This window comes from Centroberyx affinis, unplaced genomic scaffold (assembly GCF_046629955.1).
Source record: "Centroberyx affinis isolate AG114_WGS23_722 - 3 ecotype Tasmania unplaced genomic scaffold, CSIRO-AGI_Caff_v1 ptg000830l_1, whole genome shotgun sequence".
Lineage (NCBI taxonomy): Eukaryota > Metazoa > Chordata > Actinopteri > Beryciformes > Berycidae > Centroberyx > Centroberyx affinis.
The window spans coordinates 48,681-68,451 of record NW_027279429.1 but is presented as its reverse complement, the minus strand read 5'-3'; the positions used below and the strand labels follow the sequence as shown (position 1 = coordinate 68,451).

General features: G+C 42.8%; 2 protein-coding genes across 4 annotated transcripts; one reads left to right on the top strand and one right to left on the bottom strand.

Annotated features, from left to right (window-relative positions):
• The first annotated feature begins 1,648 nt into the window (after nucleotides 1-1,648).
• On the top strand, nucleotides 1,649-7,812 carry entpd5a (ectonucleoside triphosphate diphosphohydrolase 5a). The gene is made up of 13 exons (XM_071520854.1): nucleotides 1,649-2,235; nucleotides 2,622-2,701; nucleotides 3,104-3,247; nucleotides 3,662-3,737; nucleotides 4,306-4,341; nucleotides 4,808-4,896; nucleotides 4,995-5,074; nucleotides 5,238-5,299; nucleotides 5,419-5,520; nucleotides 6,214-6,357; nucleotides 6,465-6,521; nucleotides 7,327-7,442; nucleotides 7,681-7,812. Exons 1-13 carry the CDS (start codon nucleotides 1,794-1,796, stop codon nucleotides 7,762-7,764), a joined length of 1,512 nt encoding a protein of 503 aa, XP_071376955.1. The 5' UTR covers nucleotides 1,649-1,793; the 3' UTR covers nucleotides 7,765-7,812.
• On the bottom strand, nucleotides 7,778-19,771 carry coq6 (coenzyme Q6 monooxygenase). Of its 3 annotated transcripts, XM_071520871.1 has the most exons (12): nucleotides 19,413-19,771; nucleotides 18,809-18,943; nucleotides 16,881-16,939; nucleotides 14,699-14,825; nucleotides 13,357-13,487; nucleotides 13,144-13,251; nucleotides 12,689-12,751; nucleotides 12,474-12,581; nucleotides 11,321-11,523; nucleotides 11,060-11,175; nucleotides 10,532-10,698; nucleotides 7,781-9,937 (listed from the first exon to the last, which is right to left on the bottom strand). In XM_071520871.1, the coding sequence occupies exons 1-12, from the start codon at nucleotides 19,612-19,614 to the stop codon at nucleotides 9,908-9,910; spliced, it is 1,449 nt and encodes a 482-aa protein (XP_071376972.1). In that variant the 5' UTR covers nucleotides 19,615-19,771; the 3' UTR covers nucleotides 7,781-9,907. The 3 variants fall into 3 exon arrangements, with proteins under 3 accessions (XP_071376973.1, XP_071376972.1, XP_071376974.1); XM_071520872.1 differs by lacking the exon at nucleotides 12,474-12,581 and having other exon boundaries at nucleotides 7,778-9,937; XM_071520873.1 differs by lacking the exons at nucleotides 13,357-13,487; nucleotides 14,699-14,825 and having other exon boundaries at nucleotides 7,782-9,937.

The window sequence follows — 19,771 nt, the reverse complement described above, 5'->3', positions numbered from 1 at the left end:
CCACCCTCCCATTTTCCACATTGTCCTCTCTGTGGACTTCCTCCCTGCACTGCCTTTTGCCCATCTGCAGGACCTCTGCCCCCCCCACCCTGCTCACCCTCCTGGCTGGGCAGGCTGACAGCTCGCTTTCTGCCTCACTCACCCGCTCTATGAGGTGAAACAGCTTCACAAATAGTATGAGCATATGTTCGGCTTGGTCTCATTTTACCGGGGATGCCTCAACTGCTGAACAACCAATGCCTCCTGTTTCAGCCCTCCATGCCTCTGTTGATACACAGTGGGTGAAGAATATCACAGCCCAATACAAATCCCAGTTCATGTAAGGTCCTCTGTGCTGCACTGCTGTGGGATATCCTTGATGCCTCTGCCTCCCTCCCTGAACCCAGGAGCTCTGAACATTACATGGGAATGCATTAACTGATACACTACAGCATGGTTTAATATGCCCTGCCAGCCACCCACCTAAATCGGAGAAACAGCCACTCATGCTTTTCATGCATTCTCTCGTGAAACGTGCCTTAGTGCCCAAATATTTTTCCCTTGGAAAGCCTGTGGTTAACACAGGGATGAGTGGGAGTGAGATGATTGCTAACATTCTTTTAACTTTTATGCCAGTTGGAGTGCAAGTCACATTTGCACATCTTTTTGAAAGTAAGGTTGGTGAAAGGGCTGCAGTGGGTTTTCTAATGTGGTGATTCTTGTACACGTCATGATAGTAGCATGAAGAGTGGGTTGTGGGGCATTTCTGCACATGCATTTCATCATTCCAGCTGCTGAGATGATTTGTCAGGTAGCAGTGCAAAATACATGCAGCAACTCCTCTGCCCCACAATGACCTACATTTTCAGTTTATAATTCATCAATCTTCTTTTGGGGTTTCTCTTGATTTTAATGCCCTTTAATGTCTTCCCCACAGAGTGCCACAGCATTTTAAATAATGCCTTCCTTACTTTAAGCTTGGTAAAAATTATAGTCCAAAATAACTGTAAACATTTTAAAACCAACATTTCACTATAGCGATGACATTCATAACTGCGAGATTGTACCATTTCACAAGCGATGACATTCATAACTGCGAAATTTAATTTCAAAGCACTAATTTGGTGTTTCTGTGCATATAAAAAGCAAGCGCTTCCAATTAACAAGTCGTCAACTGTGAAATAGAAAGTTTGTTACATCACTGCTAATTTAGGTAAGAGGCCAAATTTGAGCACTTGTGAAAGTAGAAAAACTTGTAGAGTGAAGGAATTTTTGAAGCAAGTTACTCTGCAAGTCTTAATTAAATACACCCATAAAATGTATTTTAAGACCATTGCTCTAAGTTTCTGTGTGAGCCATTCATTTTGATGTCTTGATAAATCCCTTTTTCTTCTTTTAGGGGGATTTTTGGCTCCAAATTACCCACTAAAGATGAAGAGGGGAAAAACATATAGCCCAAAATAATCTTACAAAAAAAAAAAGTAAATGCTGCTGGTAAGCAGGTAGTGAGCCTCCAGCCTCCAGCTCCCACAGGAGGGGGGACTCTGGAAGGAGCTGGGATGGACCGCCACAGGATTGGTTGATGGCTGCTGTCGGCGTGGCCCCGTGCCAAGCCCTTATGTCTTTATATACTGTAAACAGATGACCGGACAGTCCTGAGTGAGCATCGTGATCCACTCTGCCTCTCTTCATCACAGCAGGGCCTCTCTGAGCAGGCACAGCTTTACCCCAGCATCCACCAAGGCTTTTCCTCAGCTTTTTGTTTTTTTGGGAAAAGTCACCAGCTGTCTCTCTCCTCTCCGGCTGTGAAAACAATGGCTACGCCGAGTCTGCTCTTGACTGTGTCCGTGTGGCTTCTGGCCGGGAACCTCTTAGCGGAGGCGACCTACTACCGGCACCACCGCTTCATCCCCCACTACCGCTACCGCGAGCACTCCGCCAACACGGAAAACCTCCTGCCCGAGGTCTCCAACCCGGTGCCTGAAGCCTCCCAGCCCGATGTCCAGACCTACCCCGAGATCCCCGAGGTGTTCCACCCAGCACCTGACGCTTTCCACCCCATACCCGAGGCTTTCCACCCGGTGCCTGAAGTCTTGCATCCCGCACCTGAGCCTTACCACCCACCTGAGGTTTTCCAGGCGCTTCCCGAAGCCTCCCCACCTGTCAACATGAGCCGGGTTTTCTATGGGATCATGTTCGACGCTGGGAGCACCGGCACCAGGATCCACATCTATAAGTTCATCCAGAAAGACCCAGGTGAGTGTTCCCCTCACTCTCTCTCTCAGCCTCCAACAGGGCTTCACATGCTACCGGCTCCCAGTGTGTCTGCTTGTTGCTGTTAGGTCATTCACTGTGTGGTGTAAAGACAAACATGCACCGGCAGGGTGGGGAGAGAGCACGGGCAATACACAGTCTAAAAGTAGCTGAGCTGCACTTTTAATTTGTCCGTCTGACTCATCTATGAGGGCGCTACTCAACTAAAGCACACTGCTAAAATTGCATCTGGATTTATACATATTATGAGTTGTAAAAGGAATGCTGTGCAATTACATTTACTGATGTTGCAAGTAATACGTTTTTTCCCCCCATGCTGTTAGCTGTCTGGTGTATGATGTGTTCTCTGACACCCACTTCTCTTCTAGTGGAGCTGCCGGTCCTGGACAATGAAATGTACCATGCAGTGAAGCCCGGTTTGTCTGCTTACAGAGACAACCCCGAAGAGGTATGTATGCCTGTTCTGCCATTACTCGTGATTAATGATCAGGTATTAGGGAGTTGTCCACTGTCTGCAAACCACCAAACCACTAGGATTTTCTCTGGGTTGGGTTCATATGATGTAGGGACTATGTAATTACAAGAATGCCTCCTGCTGATCTGTCACTACAACCCACTGCTGTCTTGACTTCTGCCCTTACCTTCAATTTTACTGCCAGATGATTAGAGGACATGTTTTTAAAGACTTTCATCATTGAATAAAGTGTTTTGGTTAGGAAATGTCATTCATTCATTCATTCATTCATTCATTCATGCATTCATTAATTTATTATTTCTTTCTTTCTTGGTGAATCCTATGTCATTACGTGTTGACTGTGCTGGTAGTAACTGATTGCTGTCTCCTCTTCAGGGTGGCAACACCGTCCGACAGCTGCTGAAGATCGCGAAGAAGACAGTGCCAGAGGAGGACTGGAAGCGGACCCCAGTGGTCCTGAAAGCCACAGCCGGTCTGCGTCTGCTGCCTGAAGCCAATGCCAATGCTCTTTTGGATGAGGTGAGGCACGTTTTCTCTCTACCCTCAGACAGTTTGGCACGAACACTACCCGTCCCGCCAAGGAGCGGGATGAGAAACCACTAAGTGCTTACAAGTTTCCTTGAAAAAAGGAAAACAGGGCAAGTCTGCCCATTTGGTGGCTATCATCTTACAAAAAACAGCTGTTCTGGGGTTGTGTGGAGAAGCCATATTTGTCATTTAAATTATTAACTCTAGGCTACTGTTCCAACCATGCTTGTGGCTGAGCGATCTGCCACTCGAAGACAGAACAGACACAGTTTGTCTGCGAGAGTCTAGATAGACTGGATCCTAACATAAGCAGAGTACTGGGTTGTGTAGGTTAGGACAGCAGCATAGGTTTAACACATGGTCAGTGAAAAATGATAATGAAATGTGAATGCATCCTTTCCACAGGTGCGAGAGGTATTTCAGGAGTCCCCTTTCTTTGTACCAAACAATAGCGTCTCCATCATGAATGGGACAAATGAAGGTAGGTCATCTGTAATGTTACCAGTGTGTATTCAGTATGCAAAACACAAGTTTTTCATTTTCTGTTAGAAAGTGGTTAATTGTGGTTAGGGTTAGGTTGACTGAGGTATTGTCTGACCAGGTGCTTGGACTGCCTCATTCACTTAGGATGTATCTACCAATACTGCTCTCATAAAAGTCTTTTTACAAGAGGTCTGTTGCTACCTCGTTGGGACAATTAAATATGCTTGTCTGAGTTGCTGTCCCACGCCCAATAATTTAACATGATCCTCCACATCACTCATTAAGACACCCTCACTAAGTTATGTTTCATCATACAGTATGTGCCATTCATTATCCTCAGTTTATGAGTGCAATAACTTGACATCTGAGACAATTGTAATTACCTGGGCTGGTCTGCAATCCTACATGTTAGACCAACACTGCTCCTTTAATATCAGCCTAATGAAACAAAGCTAGACCAAAGCATTAGTCAGTTTAGCTGTGTTTCTTAGGTCAGTTGTAATGAATAGCAGTCACTTCTCAGGGTTTTACTAATGCAGAGATTTTCTTCCATGTGCTTCTTTTAGGAATCCTTGCCTGGGTCACAGTGAACTTCCTCACAGGTAAGACATTGCTTGTGTTTTGCTACGGTGGTGTTAGTGGTCAGGAGGCTCATATCTGAGGCTCCAGTGTAAACAGACGCCCGGCAGTGAAAGACTCTTGTCTCCTGCCTGAGGTTGTAAACTTGAATCGTTGGCCCCAATCTGCTTGCAATAACAAGCAATATATCTCCTCACATTTTACACTGCTAATGTAACATCAAATTTATTTAAAAACCCACCTTGAGTTTTAAACAAAAAATGTCCTTTCCTTCTTGGTGGGCGCAGACAAGATCTGCACACTTGTGGTAATATCTGTAAGCATGCATCATTCTGACACTGGTGGTGGTAAAATGAATGAATTCTAAATAAAGTGGGCGATTAAAACACAAGGTCATACAGTATACTCTGTTTACAGCAGTGATGATGGATTGCACCCTCAAGTTTTCTATATTAAGTGTGATGTTAACTTTCTGCCTGTTTGCCTTAGGTCACCTCTATTCCAACACGAAGAGGACAGTGGGGATCCTGGATTTGGGTGGAGGATCTACACAGATCACTTTCCTTCCCAAGTCAAAGGTGAATAAAACATGTAATTTGGTGAATAAATATATTTGAAAAATGCTGATAAGTGTTACTAACAACACACCACTAAACATTTGTTTTTGGTCCAACAGAAAACAGTTTTCTCTGCTCCACCCAGTTACATTGCAAGATTCAACATGTTCAACCACACATATCAACTCTACACACACAGGTAAATAATAGATAAGCGGATGTTGTATCCTCCTGGTATGAGTTGTTTTTGGCCATGAAAAATCACACCTATTATTATTTTGTGGAGTAGTGTTGAATGTGCTGATATAAACATAAAAAACCCTCATGCATTGCCTTCATTAATGTATTTCATCCTCACATAGTTACCTTGGAAACGGACTGTATGCGGCCCGACTGGCAACTCTTGGAGCACTAGGAGCTGATGGTAGAGTATCCAGTGCCTCTTATCAACTGTATATTTGTATTCTGTGTCAGAGAGATCATTCATGAATAGATTTGTACAATGGAAGATGGCACACTAATTTCTTGTTTTTACTCTCTTAGGTCTAGATTGGAAAGTCTTCACTAGTTCCTGCCTACCCAAGAAGTTCACAGAGGATGTGACTTTTGGAGGAAGCACCTACAAAGTTAGCGGAATTCCAGACGGTAAGATTAAAGTACTTTGAGGTTTTGATTGCCTTCCCAGCTCCTTGGATCCAGTAATCCCTGCATTCCTTTCCCAGCTCTGGGACACAATAGAATATAGTACAATACAGTCTCAGATGAGAACAGTTTTCCACTGGAGTTTCTGGGACCTTGGCGCCAAACACATGTTTTGTCATCCTCTCACTCTCTGCCTTCCCTCTTGAACAATTATACTGCAGTCAACCTTGTATTTAAATGAAAAGAAAACTGTCAGTTAACTGCACAAATAAGGCAGTCACTCCCATACCACAGTCAAGTAGCCAAAAGATACTGGGCTAGTCCCCGAGCTGTTATTTTTCTGTGTAACGAGCGGCTTGATCTTGACCGCTCACAATTATGTGGTAAAAATAGACAGCCCAACAGGGCCGTGCTAAGTGCCGCTCTTGTCAGCACATGGTTTTGCTGGCTCAACCGAGCCAACCAGTCCCATGGGTTGTGTGAAAGTGGTCCTTCTGGGGCTTCCCTTGGATAACTGTCTGGTGAGCCCCCGGCTTCAACCTCTGTCTGACCTCAGACTGAGGCTCCAGGCTCTCCCCACTGCAATGCGTCCTGCACCGCCTCCATGCATCCTCAGCTCACCCTTCCTTTACTCCTCTGTTTTTCAATATTAGTTAAATAATTTGACAAAACTACATTTTCTCTCTCTGTCTTCAGGCTATGCAGGCTATAAGCTGTGCTACTATGAGGTGATGAAAGTAATCAAGGGAATCGTGCACCAGCCTTATGAAGTGAAGGGCAGCAGCATCTTCTACGCTTTCTCCTACTACTTTGACCGAGCTGTGGAGTCAGGTCTCATTGGTGAGTGGGCACAGAGAACAGAGTCACCCTCCAGCATCATTTTCTCTCAAGTAAATTGTCATGTATTGCAGAAAATAGGTATTTATGTTGTGTTTTTTCCCTCACAGATGGCAGTCGAGGTGGTGTAGTTGAAGTCAGGGATTTTAAGAAGAGAGCCAAGGAAGGTGAGAGTCAAATATTTTCTTCTCTGGATAAACTGTGGTTCTATTAGAAACCAAAAATCTTACATGGCTTCACATGTCTTTTAACCACTAAATCTACCTGCAAAACATTGACACAAGCACTAAACCTTGTTTGTGCACAAATACCTTGGCACAACTGTGCCAAATTGGCACAGCATATCTTGGCACATAACATATAATACATTATTTGTTAAAAGTCTCATGGATGGAGACCGATCATAACACAAATTTATAGGCTTTCCAATATATATATTGACATCACTATAAAATGCCCTTGCATGCTCATCAGGTGGTGTGTGACACTGGTAATGTCCATGTAGAGCCAGATTTATAGCAAGTAGGAATGAGTTGGTGTGTTATATAAGGCTGTTTGTGTTGAGAACACTGTCACATGGTCTGGCTCAGGCTGGGCTGGCAGCTGAGCTGAAGATGTCTGTCTAGCCCAGGCAGGAGGGCACCTGACAGCCACACACCACCTGGGGGCTGACACATACTCAAACACACTGTGTACAAGACTGTTTAACACTGCCACCCACCATCAGCCTTGTGCTGACCCTCAGCCATTCTCCTCGCACCTCCCTGTTTATTCAGCCAAACAACAGAAAGGTCATCTTTTAATCATGTAGCATAGGGGTTAGAAAAGGTGTTTTTTACTATTAGGTGGAACATGATTCCATCATGTGCTGCAACAAGGTGTCTCAGTCAAATGCCTTTTTGTTTTCTGTCAGTGGTACGTGAAAACTGTGTTAATGTTTTGTCTGAAGCTTGTGGCTTGTTGTTTTTGCAGTGTGCAACAAGATGACCAAGTACCGTGCTATCAGCCCCTTCCTCTGCATGGATATGACTTATATCACCTGTCTGCTAAAGGAGGGCTTTGGTTTCAAGGACAACACTGTGCTGCAGGTGAGCTAGTCATTCCCAGGTGACTTGGGACAATGGATGTGGGAGACAGGCTAGGCAAAGAGATACAATGCCTGAAATAAGAAAGGCTTTTTTATTCATTTATCATGTATCATAAAACTTAATCATGTCTGGGGAGGTTTCATAATCATCATCTATGTGACAATAGATCTATGTGACAATTGTTTGCTTCTCTTTGGTTATGATTTAATGGAGATACTCTTTACTCTCTGCTCAACAGCTAGCCAAGAAGGTGAACAATGTGGAGACAAGCTGGGCCCTGGGGGCGACCTTTGACCACTTCCGTAACCTCAACATCCACTAAGGACAGCTCACTGTCACTGCAGCAGGCACTGAGAGGGACAGCCTGTCACTGTGGGGCTTCCCCTTCCTCCATCCACCCTCGATCAGCCCCTCCCTCACAGACACACCCGGTCCCACCACGCTCCTTCAGCAGTACCCCTCTCCCTTCCTCAACCTCAGCACCCTGCGAAAACGCCAAGAACTGTTGAAAAATAAATCACTATATTTTTATAAGGCCAGCTATTTCTACTGTATGTTAAGCCCATAATTGGTGAGCTGACTTTATTTTTGTAAAGGAAAGCGTTTACATTTTGGCGTCTTTATGGGCGTCTGATCTGAAATGTCTTACTCACCTACCTGTAATTGTGTAGAGGGTAGTTAAGAAGCAATACAGCCAGTCATGGTATATAGGGAATTTTGGTGCTTACTGTGGTCCTGGTGTGCACTGTACAGTACAGTGGACTTATTGAAAAAAGACTGGTTGCAGGAAATGCAACCGTTAGTTGCTTTTCTAAATGCTTACAAATCAATCTTCTCTTCATCTAAGTAGTAAATTGTTCTACAGGACCTCTGAAAAATCATTTGCCCTTAGAAGATGCTAGATGAGCGTGAGACATCGTTAGAAATAGCAGTTGACAATCAAAAAGCTTCTTTTCCTCCAACTTTGCACATAACACTTTAATTGCAGATATTGTAGCTAAGACATGATCTGTTGCTTTGATGTCGTCTACAGAGTTGTAAATATTCATCAAGGAGTGTTGGATTCGCCATGACTCAGGGGGGCTAAGAAAGCACTGTGGAGAGACAAGTCTCACAGTGTGTGTTGCATAGCTGTTACATGTATGAAGTGAATGCCTGTATTTTAAAGTTCAGCCATGTATATTTGTCTTGTCTAAAGTGGAACACACCTATCAAGCAAGGCTAAATTGCAGTGCCCCCAAGTCTGAACTACAGTATATTTTAGACTTGCAATGGAAAAACCTGTCATCAGGGTTAGCTAGTGTATCCTGCAACATCATTTACAGACATAAAACACAAAAATTGAAAACAGAAATTATGCTAAATCTTAAACCCATGACAGCTTGATTTGTTGGTACGTAGCTGGTTGGTCCAAAACACAAATAACACTAAATGCCTTTTGTCTTGTTTTTTTTTGTGAACTGTACAAATATTTAAATAACTGAAAGATTATCTAATTATAGAGTATTTTAATAATCTTTGTCCATATAACTTTTGAACATTCTGTGTAACTGCTCTCCAAGCCATGCCTTTGCTGTCTTTTCAGTATTCAACATGTTCAATAACTACTGCTGTATATAAACCATAATGTAAACTTTTATTAGTGAAGTACTTTGACAAACTGCTTTTACATTGCAAAAAAACTCAATGCTGCACAATTGCTCAGAAATGCCTCTATGTTCATCAGTTGCATCACCTGATGACTGACATATGTAAATTGTTTTATGAAAACCATGTCAGTGAAATACGTTGTATACTATACATGTTTTAATAAAATGTGTAAAATGTGCTCTGTGTACATGTATACTTTTTTATACAGACAAAGTTCAATTGTAAACAAATGTTATAGGGTGCACATCAGAACTCTGGGGTCTTAAGCAAAAATAAACTTGGATTTAATCTTCAGTTTGTGCAGAAAATAATTTTCTCAAACTATTCAAACATCTGATTTCTGACATTGTGACTGAATAAAGTCTGCATGCATCCTCCATTTATGAATTACAAACGTTTCACATAATTTAGAACAAATGAACAAGCTGTAGTTCCTAGGATAATACATGTCATGGTTTCAAGGTTTTCCCTATTGCAATACAGAGTACTGTGTGCAAAATACTATACTAATATAAGTCTTTTAATCATAATATACCAAAATTCCTCATATGTCTTTCATTTCTTTCAGATATTCTCTGGGCAAACTATTTGTTGACGTGGATATATTTTGCACCAAAGCACATTTTTAAGATAGAATTTTACCAGAAGTGAAGGCTCTGGTCTCAGTTACTCAAGAAACGTTATAACAAGAAACACAAAAGAGTAAAATAAATCTTTATTAATTTACACTTTTACATTCCATCCACAAAGCCACTATAGCATACAGTCACTGGAGATCCACCAACAGCCACTGCATGCACCGATGCACAAATGCATCACTTGCTTGCAAATGCCATGATCTGCTCCTGTAGAGGCAAAAGTGAAAGGGATCACCTAAAAACTCTGCATCCATTTAATCATGCTTACTCACAGCATGTTACAAGTGTGTGGCACTGCAAACCTCTATACAAGCTGTATAGACCTGTAAACTCACAACATTTAATATGGAAAAAATGTCAAGCTAAACTTTGTGCCTCCATAGTGAAATGCCTTTACAACCAGTTACTGTTGCTTTGGTCTGAATCACTTAGTAGGGAATAAAGCCATTTCACATGAGTGGTCTGTAATAAAAGGGGTGTGAAAACACAAGCCAACACCGCTGTCCGCTGCCCCAGGGCCAGCCCTGCACCCCACCCACACACTTCTGGTAACACTAAATTTGGGGCTAAACATAGATGCCATAGTAGTAGGTTCAGAACCATGGAAATTATAGACACCGCTGAAGTAAAGCTCCATGTAATCAGAAGAGAGGGTGGAAGCGGGGTGGGGCTTACGTTTGACAGGTGGCTGATGTTTTCTGAGTGACACAGAGAATGGCCTGTGTGTTGACTATGGACCAGGGAAGAGAGGCTCACTGTGGTGTGATAGAGGTAAAAGCTAAGAGAGGAGGGAGAGCTTACCTTTAGCGGTGGGAGCATGTTGGTGGCCTGCAGACCGAAGGTGCGTAGGAGAACCACAGGAGCAGCGTTAGTAGAATAGAGGCGTTTCATGAGGTCTATGGCAGCCATCATGGGCAGGTTGTGTCGCTGGCGTTCGGTCTCGTATTCTAACAGGTGCTGCATCGCTCCTGCACACACAAAACACAACACTGAGGGTTAAAAATTCTGAGCATGGTTTCCAGTGCTTTAAGCCTGTGTATGTCTTTCATGTGTTTTCTGCATGAAGTCAATACACTGGCGCTATTTTGACTTCAAAACAGACCATTTAGCAGAGGGAAAAAAAATAAATACAATATCACATGATGGGATTTTCATTTTTATGAAAAGCAACATACATATAGTTCTTGGCAGAATGGACAGAAAAACATCAAATAAATTCTTTTTATAATCAAGATCAACAGCATGCGTTTGAGCTGGGGCTATGGAAAAGAGCTTAGGGGAAACCACTGGCTATGGTTGCAGCACTGTCTGTTTAGAGTTCTCACTGACCCAGGTCCTTCCCATTAAAGGCTGCGTGGCTGAGGACCTGTGTGAGGAAAGCCACATCCCCAAAGCCCAGGTTGGCTCCCTGACCCGCCAGGGGGTGAACACGGTGGGCGGCGTCCCTGCAAACACACACACACACACACACAAGTCCTTCACCATGCAAATGCATCAACATACAGGATTTTGTTTACAGTGTAGGATCAAAGTAGGTGTGTGTGTTATATCTGAATCAGTGGGGCACTCCTCTAGGTGTTACTGCCTTACCCAATGAGAGCCACCCGGTGCCTAATGTACTCTGATGCGTGACCCATGCCCAGCGGGAACATGACCCGGCTCTTCGGGCCGATCCCCGCCACACTGGGAGGGAGCTGGCGGGCTGAGCCAGCAGATGGCATGAGGGCTGACAGGGCGCTGCGGAAAAGAGAGCCGGCCGTCTCAATCAGCTCGGACTGGTTCTCATTACTCCACTGTCACAGCAACACACAGACAGGCAGAGCAGACAGGTGGGGGGGGACAGATCCACGCAGAACGAGAAGGGGCCAGAAGAGAGAGAAAACAAAGACATTATTCTTTTGAGTGGACAAAGAAATTAGCTGACAAAGGAGCAAAGCTGAACTACAGGCCAGCGAAAGTGCTTTTTTTCCCCTCCCTAACTAACTGGTTTGGCAGAGCCTCGGGAGCTGGGCTAATTAAAAGAAGATGCCGGCCAGGCCATGCAGTTGAATTAGCTCTGTTTGAAAAACATTCCATGCAGTAATGGTCGACACTGGGAGACCACAGGTTTAATTAGCAAACCAGGCCTGAAACCAAACGTGACTCAACCGTGGTGACCCCGTCCATCAGCAGGCCTAGTAAAAATAGCCAGCTTGGGAAAAGGGAGTTTCTCCAAACATAAAAAATGGATAGGTATATTGTGCCCACAGTGAAATATCAGCATTGTAGTGTGTGGGAAAAACGGGGACAAATCTATTTGTATGAGCTACGAAAACACAAATCCAATACGAATCCATGTCATAAATATACAGGATTATACACATGTCGCAACATCTTCCTTTTTCTTCTCTTTGGTTTGTTCTTTGTCTAATGATTGAGAAGTCCATTTCTCAAAATGCTTTACATCCATTTTGAATAAAAAAAAATCAATTACCTGAAGTTCATTGTTTACTATATCTAAAATACAGAAGACCCAGGCAGTTCAAGTATTCATTTGGTCAACTAAACACATTCTAAGCTATTATTCTTGCAAAAACTACCTACTACTACTTTTAATTTTCATAGGAGTAGTGGTCACCTTTTCTTTTTTAGATCTCATTTTAGAATTAAATTCTCCCGTTGTTGAATCTGACTCTGGTCTTTACAGTACCAGTTATCTAATAAACAGAGGTTCAGTGCAGGTGAAGTCAGCAGTGAGACTTACGAAAGCAGAGTTGATGGCGTCCACAAAGCTCTCCTCATCCAGTTCCAGCAGCTCCTCGGCGTGGCGGTGGCTGGTCGACCACACCAGAGAGCTCTCTGTGTCGGACAGCTGCAGGGCACAGGACACGGAAACCAATGCTTTATCATATCCTCAGGTAACGGATGGACATTTTCTAAGAACAACTGCACAACTAGCAAATGATGTAGATAATTTACCGGTAACATCGCTATGGGTCCTGTTGGGAGGAACCTCTGCCACGCGACATTGTTTTCTGTGGGCTGACAGACACATAAAAATAAATTAAATTAAATATCATACTGAAATTCTGCGGCAACTTATTGTATAGCATAGATTTTAATTACATATACTGCACATAAAAACAAGATATTATGATGGGTCTTGGGTGGAACCTCTGCTGTGCAGCATTGTTCTTTGCAGGCTGACAGATGCGAAATGAAAACAACCATCATAGTAAAATACTGAGCCAGCTTACTATAGAACATAGATCTTACTTAAGTGTTTGTGTGTGAAATAAAAAGATAAGTTACATATAATAAAAACGGGATTGATGCAATGCACACATTATAGTAAATAATGATCAGTTAAGTCGTGTGTATATGTGTGTGTGTGTGTGTGTGTGTGTGTGTGTGTGTGTGTGTGTTGTTTATACCTCTGATAGGTGCAGCACAGCAACCACAGCAGACTGGTCATAATTCCACTTGACTGTGGGTATCCCTGATTCCCGCCTCACCATTGAGTTTGGTCCATCGGCGCCAATCTGAAAAATAATATCCACCCAGATGAGATAGAGGAAAACACTCAAAACCAAAAGCACAATCTAGATGCAGTCTCTTTTCAATATCATCCGTATATGTAAACTGACCAGTAGCTTGGCTTGCAGGGTCTCACCGCTGGCCAAGGTGACCTGGACCCAGGGGATGGAGTCAGCCGCCTGGTGGGACATGGGCCAGGTATACTTCACCACCTTGGACCTGTACTTAACCTGCACGTTATCTGACAGAACCGGGACAGAGAGCTGGTGACTACAAAGGCTGCAGAAAAGGAAAAGGCTGTGTTTCTCTAAATAGAATGGCCCACTCTCATCCTGGTGCGCCTGTTTTGTCATAACAAAGGGATCAGGAGAGGTCCTGTGTATCATCACAAATGGACACACTAAATCAGTGCTTTGCTACTTTTTCCTACAAAAAGAGCGAGTATGGTTTGGCTGCGAGCGAGGCAGTGGAAGATCTATAAACCACCTCATAAAACACCACTGGTTTTCCTCCCTGGCAGAGGCTAGCTGCCGAAGCTCACATTTGACAATCTTCTTAATGGTCTTGGCTTGCCACATTGCATTGACTAATAGTGTTTATCTACAAGCACACCACGCCACACTCTGCACATGCTGCCAGCTTGTTGGGTTTTGCACTAAAACTTCCTAAAATATCAGTAGCCGGTCATCCCAAACATGAAAGGATCCTGAATTACGCTTGCTCTTGCCGACTTGGAGCGCGGCCCATCCGCAGATCGACTACTGGTTCCCGAACACGAGTGTCAAATATTGGCTTGCAATGATTGGAGAGCAAAGTAACATTGAAACCAGCTGCCGCGGAGCACGGTTTTCATGTAGTGCATCTAGAGAATAACAACACCACGGCTAAAACGAGAAGAGAGAAAGAAGAGGACAAACGCGAGGCACATGAGGCAAAACGTGCAGCAACCACACATCTGTTGTTTGGTGCAAAATGTTGAAAAGTCTGTTTATAAATATGCCAGTTTAACTGTCAAGCACATCGCAGAGCTGGGTTTTATTTGCGAACCTCACAAAAGTTGGTCTAATGTCAACAACAATACAGCACTCTACACTGTCAGCGCTTTCGTGTCTTAAGAGGTGGCGAAGGCAGGAGCACATGGCAGTTTTAAATAGGTCACTGGACCACTCCACGTGTCTTCAGAGGGTCTCTGCACTGCGCTGAGTGCTGCGGTGCCTGATTGAAATAGCAGGAAAAACATGGATGGCTCCAAGAGCTGAACTAGCTTTTAAAAACAGGCACTGGGAAAAGTACAAATAAACAAAACCTGGGGACAGGATGGAACAAATGTGATGGCATTAGCTGCCAGACCCAGTGTCCATTAACCAGATGGCATAGGAATCAAGGTCATATAGAGCACTGCTAATGTGTGGGCCTTTCAATTTAAATCATAAATGACGTGTGTTTGCTTACCAGAGAGACTGTCCAGCTGTTTAGTGAGTGCAGCCACAATGATGTCGTTCTCCACAATGTATGCCATCTCATCCTGCAGGTTCTCCTTATCGAACGTAATCAGGGCATCTGAGCAGGCATCCCAAACCTAAATGAGAGGCCCATTATGCCTGCGGTCCACAAGTCTATCCTTACATGCATCCCCTCTCCCTATATATAGCCTGCCAGAGAAGCACAGCTTCATTGAACTGAACACATCAAAGTTGTTAGCTGCTGTCAGAGCTTGGCAGGGCCTGCTATACGTCAAACCCCAGGCTGCGAGGGTCACCAACACCCTTCTGGCTGGACGCTTGACTTCAGCTTAATGGAGCTTTCTGAGGCAGAGGATGAAATGCCATTTTGTGATGTGGATTTCTGTACACATTTTCTTGGAAACACAAATAACAAATGACATGTTTGTGAACATTACAGAGTGAGTCAATATTTACCCACAACCCAAAGCGGCAGAATGAGATATAGTTTTGGGCTACTGTAATTTCAACCCTCAAGGCACCATTTCAGTTAAACATGAGGGGGTGAAAGTGTTTGTACAAGATTAATCCTCTCATGGGTTGTAACTATGGTGACAGACCCCATCATTCTGCAGTAATATGCTGCTACACTACTTTTTTCCAACTCGCCATAAAGTGGGGGGATATACCCTACAGAAAACCACTAATGGCAGTGGGTTTGCAACTTGTGATAAGCGGTTGGGAGGAAAGATTTACTGAGACCAACCCCAAAATTGTTTTGGTTTTTTTAATGCAGGGTGAAAAGATACGATTTATGAAAAGACTGAGTTACTATTTTCTTTGCGAGGTTTCAACACAATGCTCTTTGCAACTTAATATGTGAGGAAACAATTCTTCAAATGGATGCCTAATGACAACATCTCATTCTCCCTTATGTTGCATATCTAAACCCTTAATTCTTAGGGGACAATTAAGTTGGAAGTGCATTTTAATGCATGGAAGGGATCTCATTTACAGCTGACCTCAACGCTTTCCAATGAGATGTATATGGCTGGGAAGCAGCAGTAGTAGAGTGAAGGTATTATGGGAGAGGTATATCACCATAATCACCATACAGCGTTTCAAGATGACATCGCAGGCCCAGAGAGAAACCCTGCGGTCAAGTGTTTGGTACACGCCGACCACATCTTACAACGGGGGCCGAGCCTGCACCCGCAGCCGGAAAACCGGTTCACTTTGCTGCAGACCACCACTCTCCTAATCTTTCATCTTCTTCCCGTCTTTCGCATGAATCTTCATAATTAGAAGACACGGGGGAAGGAGTACCAATTTGAAAATGTCTAAAAGATTCGTTCTTCATAACAAACATGACTTTAATAAATAAACACGGTGATGCTTTGGCCAGAGAGACAGCCAGTACTCTCAATGAGCCAGGGTCTTTTTTTAAATGTACCTTGTTGTGTTTTTTGGCGCTTGCGGTGCCATGAATTTTGCATGGCTTCTGAACATGCATAAGTCGCAAAAGGGAACGAACAAAATGAATGCCAGATTTCAATGTCAACAATTACATACCCTGGCAATATGGCATTGTGTTGCTTGTTCATTCAGCTAAATGACTGAGTGGAAGCTGAATGTCCAAATTGTGTAGTACTATTTTGTAAGAGATGATTGATGGAGGACAGAAATACATACATTGACAGTAAACTAGAAAGTATAGATGAGACATGAGGAAAACTAAACTTGCCTAACAAACAGGGATTTAGGGAGAAGTTTTATGTTGCAGTTAGTTGCTGCGGTGCACACCATGTCCTTAGCTCAATCTCTTCACCTCTTTTTGCATCTCTCATTGCATCTCTTACCTTTCCTGTCCCCTGCCTCTCTCTACTGTATACAATCCATTGAAACACAGGGCAGAAAATATTCTAAAAATAAATTCTAGTAACAATAAATATATGAAAAAACAAGGGCTTTTGGTAGATCTTACATTAAATTTGTTCGTTTGTTTTATAATGTCACTATTCCTACCTATTGATAAAGCTGTACTAGTGTAATTACCCCTGTGTTGCACAGATAATAATAATAATAATAATAATAAACTTTATTTGTATAGCACCTTTCATATAAGAAATGCAGCTTAAATGCAGATTTAAAAAAAGCAACTTAATGTAATGGTGAGCAGAAGGTCAAGATACCTGCATCTTCTGATAGGGCTTGCACCTCATGTTTGTGATGTAATCCCATGCTCCGATACCTGTGTGTGCAAAAAGCATTTGAAAAGTTTTACTCAGCAAAGATGCAAGGCAACGTGTTACACATAATCCTAATCATGCTCCTAAAGTGAAAACACAATTTCTGGTCAGGTACATTTTTACAGAAGTGTTTATTTGACTTATGCCTATGTTTTATTATTTGTTGTGACGTGATGTGCCCCTATGTTTAATGTTGTTTGTTGTCTATATTTTAATATTTTAATGTTGCTCATTTGTGAGCAAGACAAATTCCCTCCGGGGCAAAAAAGGTTTCTTTCTTTCTTTCTTTCTTTCTTTCTTTCTTTCTTTCTTTCTTTCTTTCTTTCTTTCTATGATCAGGGTTAAGTCTGACCTGTCTGGCAGATTTTGGCAGCATTGTGGTCAACAGTCAGGCCTGATGGTCTAGTAATGTGAATGTGTTTGAAAGTCAGCACCTGTATTCCTCTATCCAGTTGCAGACTAGTTAGAGCCAACCCATTTTTTTTAAACACAACATTTTTGAGAGATTGTCTCGTTGATCAACAAGGATTGAGAACATACTATAGACACCAAAATCATCCATGGGTTCCCGGTAGATCATTTGCTCTGATGTTCCTTGCTAACACGTAAGCATAAACTATGTTGAGTGATAGTAAGCAAGCCGCATTATTTCAAAAGTGAGAAAATGAGAACTTGTAGCAGCTCTAAAGCTAAATGATTATGTAATTTTAAATGCTATGCAGCCAAGTCTGGCAGCTCTGTGTAGGAGACGGGTCGTCGTTCAGGCATATAAGACGAGTCCTTTGCACACCTTTTCTTATCTGTGTGCAGGTGCCAGTGGGAGACAATGAGGTCAAAGCCTTGCACACACTTTCAAATAAACTCCCGCAGACTGCACTCTTGCATTGCTAGTGAAAGATTTATTGATGGTATTTAGTGGTAAAACCTTCATTCCGTCATGTCAATAAATTTTTCACTAGCACTGCAAGAGAATTGTGTTGTTGGTTGACTGTTGTTTCATACGGTTTCATGGTTATAACAAGACAAACGTTGACATCTGATAGCTACTCTATACTCTATACTATAGTTACTAATTCTTAAAAAGCCTAGCATAACAAAAGCAAACTTAGGGCAAACTGCAGCCTGGACTGAGACTATATTCAGCTATTTCTTCATGGGTTCTTAACTGGCATGAAAACCAGACATGGTAAATTACAACAAAGATTTCTTTTAAATGTATTTTAAATAACGATTATAGGCACAGGAATCAGGTTTGACTCCCCCCGCTCCCCAGCTGCCAAAATCTCTGATCTCACAGGATGACAGGTTGTCCAATAAAGCGAGCTACTTGTGAGTCAAGGTGACTTTTTGTTTCCAAGCCCCGGTTTACTTGTAAGTGGGCAGTGTGAACCTAATTAAACCAAATACAAATATTCAGCAAAGTAGAGTTTTTAACTATGGTTTGGACCAAAGAAAATGAGCTGCAAGTGTGATTGCACCCATAGTGTAAAAAATAGTGTCACGAAAACTCCAAGGTGACATGGATCACATCAGGGACAATGGAAGCCAGGTATGATCCTGTTAAGCCTGGTGACTGGACCGCGTCTGATCCCTGGCCTACTTTATATAGTCAAGCACCACAAATAGGTTTAATCACAGGCAGGACGCTGATCACCAGAGAAAGAACTTTTTTGTCATTGACTAAGATTAACACTCCTTTAGTAGTGCCAGTGCCCCATGAATTTTATAAATTGTATAAGAAATTAGCCTGTACTTTACCTTTACTGAAATTTTTTCACTGACTGCTACTATACTGTACCCTGTTCACAAACTTTTAGATGTATTTGATAGTGCTGTCTCTGTGTCTCAGGGTGTGTGGCTGTATACTGTACCACTGAGCAGCGTGGCAGAGCCTGGACTGATGGAGCTGACTCTGGTGCTGTAGGTGTCGGGGAGCTTGTCCATCACTTTCTTGTTGCCCGCTTCAAGCAGCAGAATCTTCTTCCCCTCCAAGTTGGGATCCATGCCTGAAAGAACATGACTTTCTGCATTCAATCACTTTATATTATTAGGCTCTCTCCTATTTTATGCTATGGAAATATGCAAGAGTAATTCTAAGCAGTCTTATTGGAGTAGCCTACATGATATAAATCTTGTGGTGTGCCTGTGTGTGTTTACGTGTGCAATAATTAGGCATTTCTGGTGTCATGAGATTTGAGACTAGACTCCATGTTACTGTTAATTACAGCTTTCTTTCTGTGGCAACACGTCACCTAGTGCACTATCAACAATAAATGACATTCCAAATTGTTAAATATTTATGTAGATTTTAGAAGGAGAATAAGTAGTACAGGCTTCTATCTGTCTCGGTCTATCTGTTTGTAGAATGCAGATTAGGGTGAATAAGGACAGCAGTGGATAACACAGCCTGATTTTGACAGGTTTATGTGTCATACAGCAAATGCAGACAGACAGTAGTGGGAGGGAACCACTCACCCAAGGAACATGCCATGGCGGATCCAACCATCCCTCCTCCGGATATAATAACATCATACAGCTCATTCTTGCCGGGATCCTGCCCATGTTCTGTGCACACAAAACCTCGACTGATGATTTTTGCAGCGGACAGGTGTTTTACTGCGATGTAACACCGACCAATCCCATTTAAGGCCAGCGTCGCTTTTCTGAGCTTGTGCATTCTATCTTCACTGAGCAAAATGGGATAGACCCAGCATTAAAAAAGAAAAGTCCAACTTTGAAGTTGGAATACTTTCAAATGACTATCAGACGTTTCCCCTTGAATATGTCCTATTAATGACAGCTGAGTCCCTTCTGCAATCCAGCCATGTTGTGTT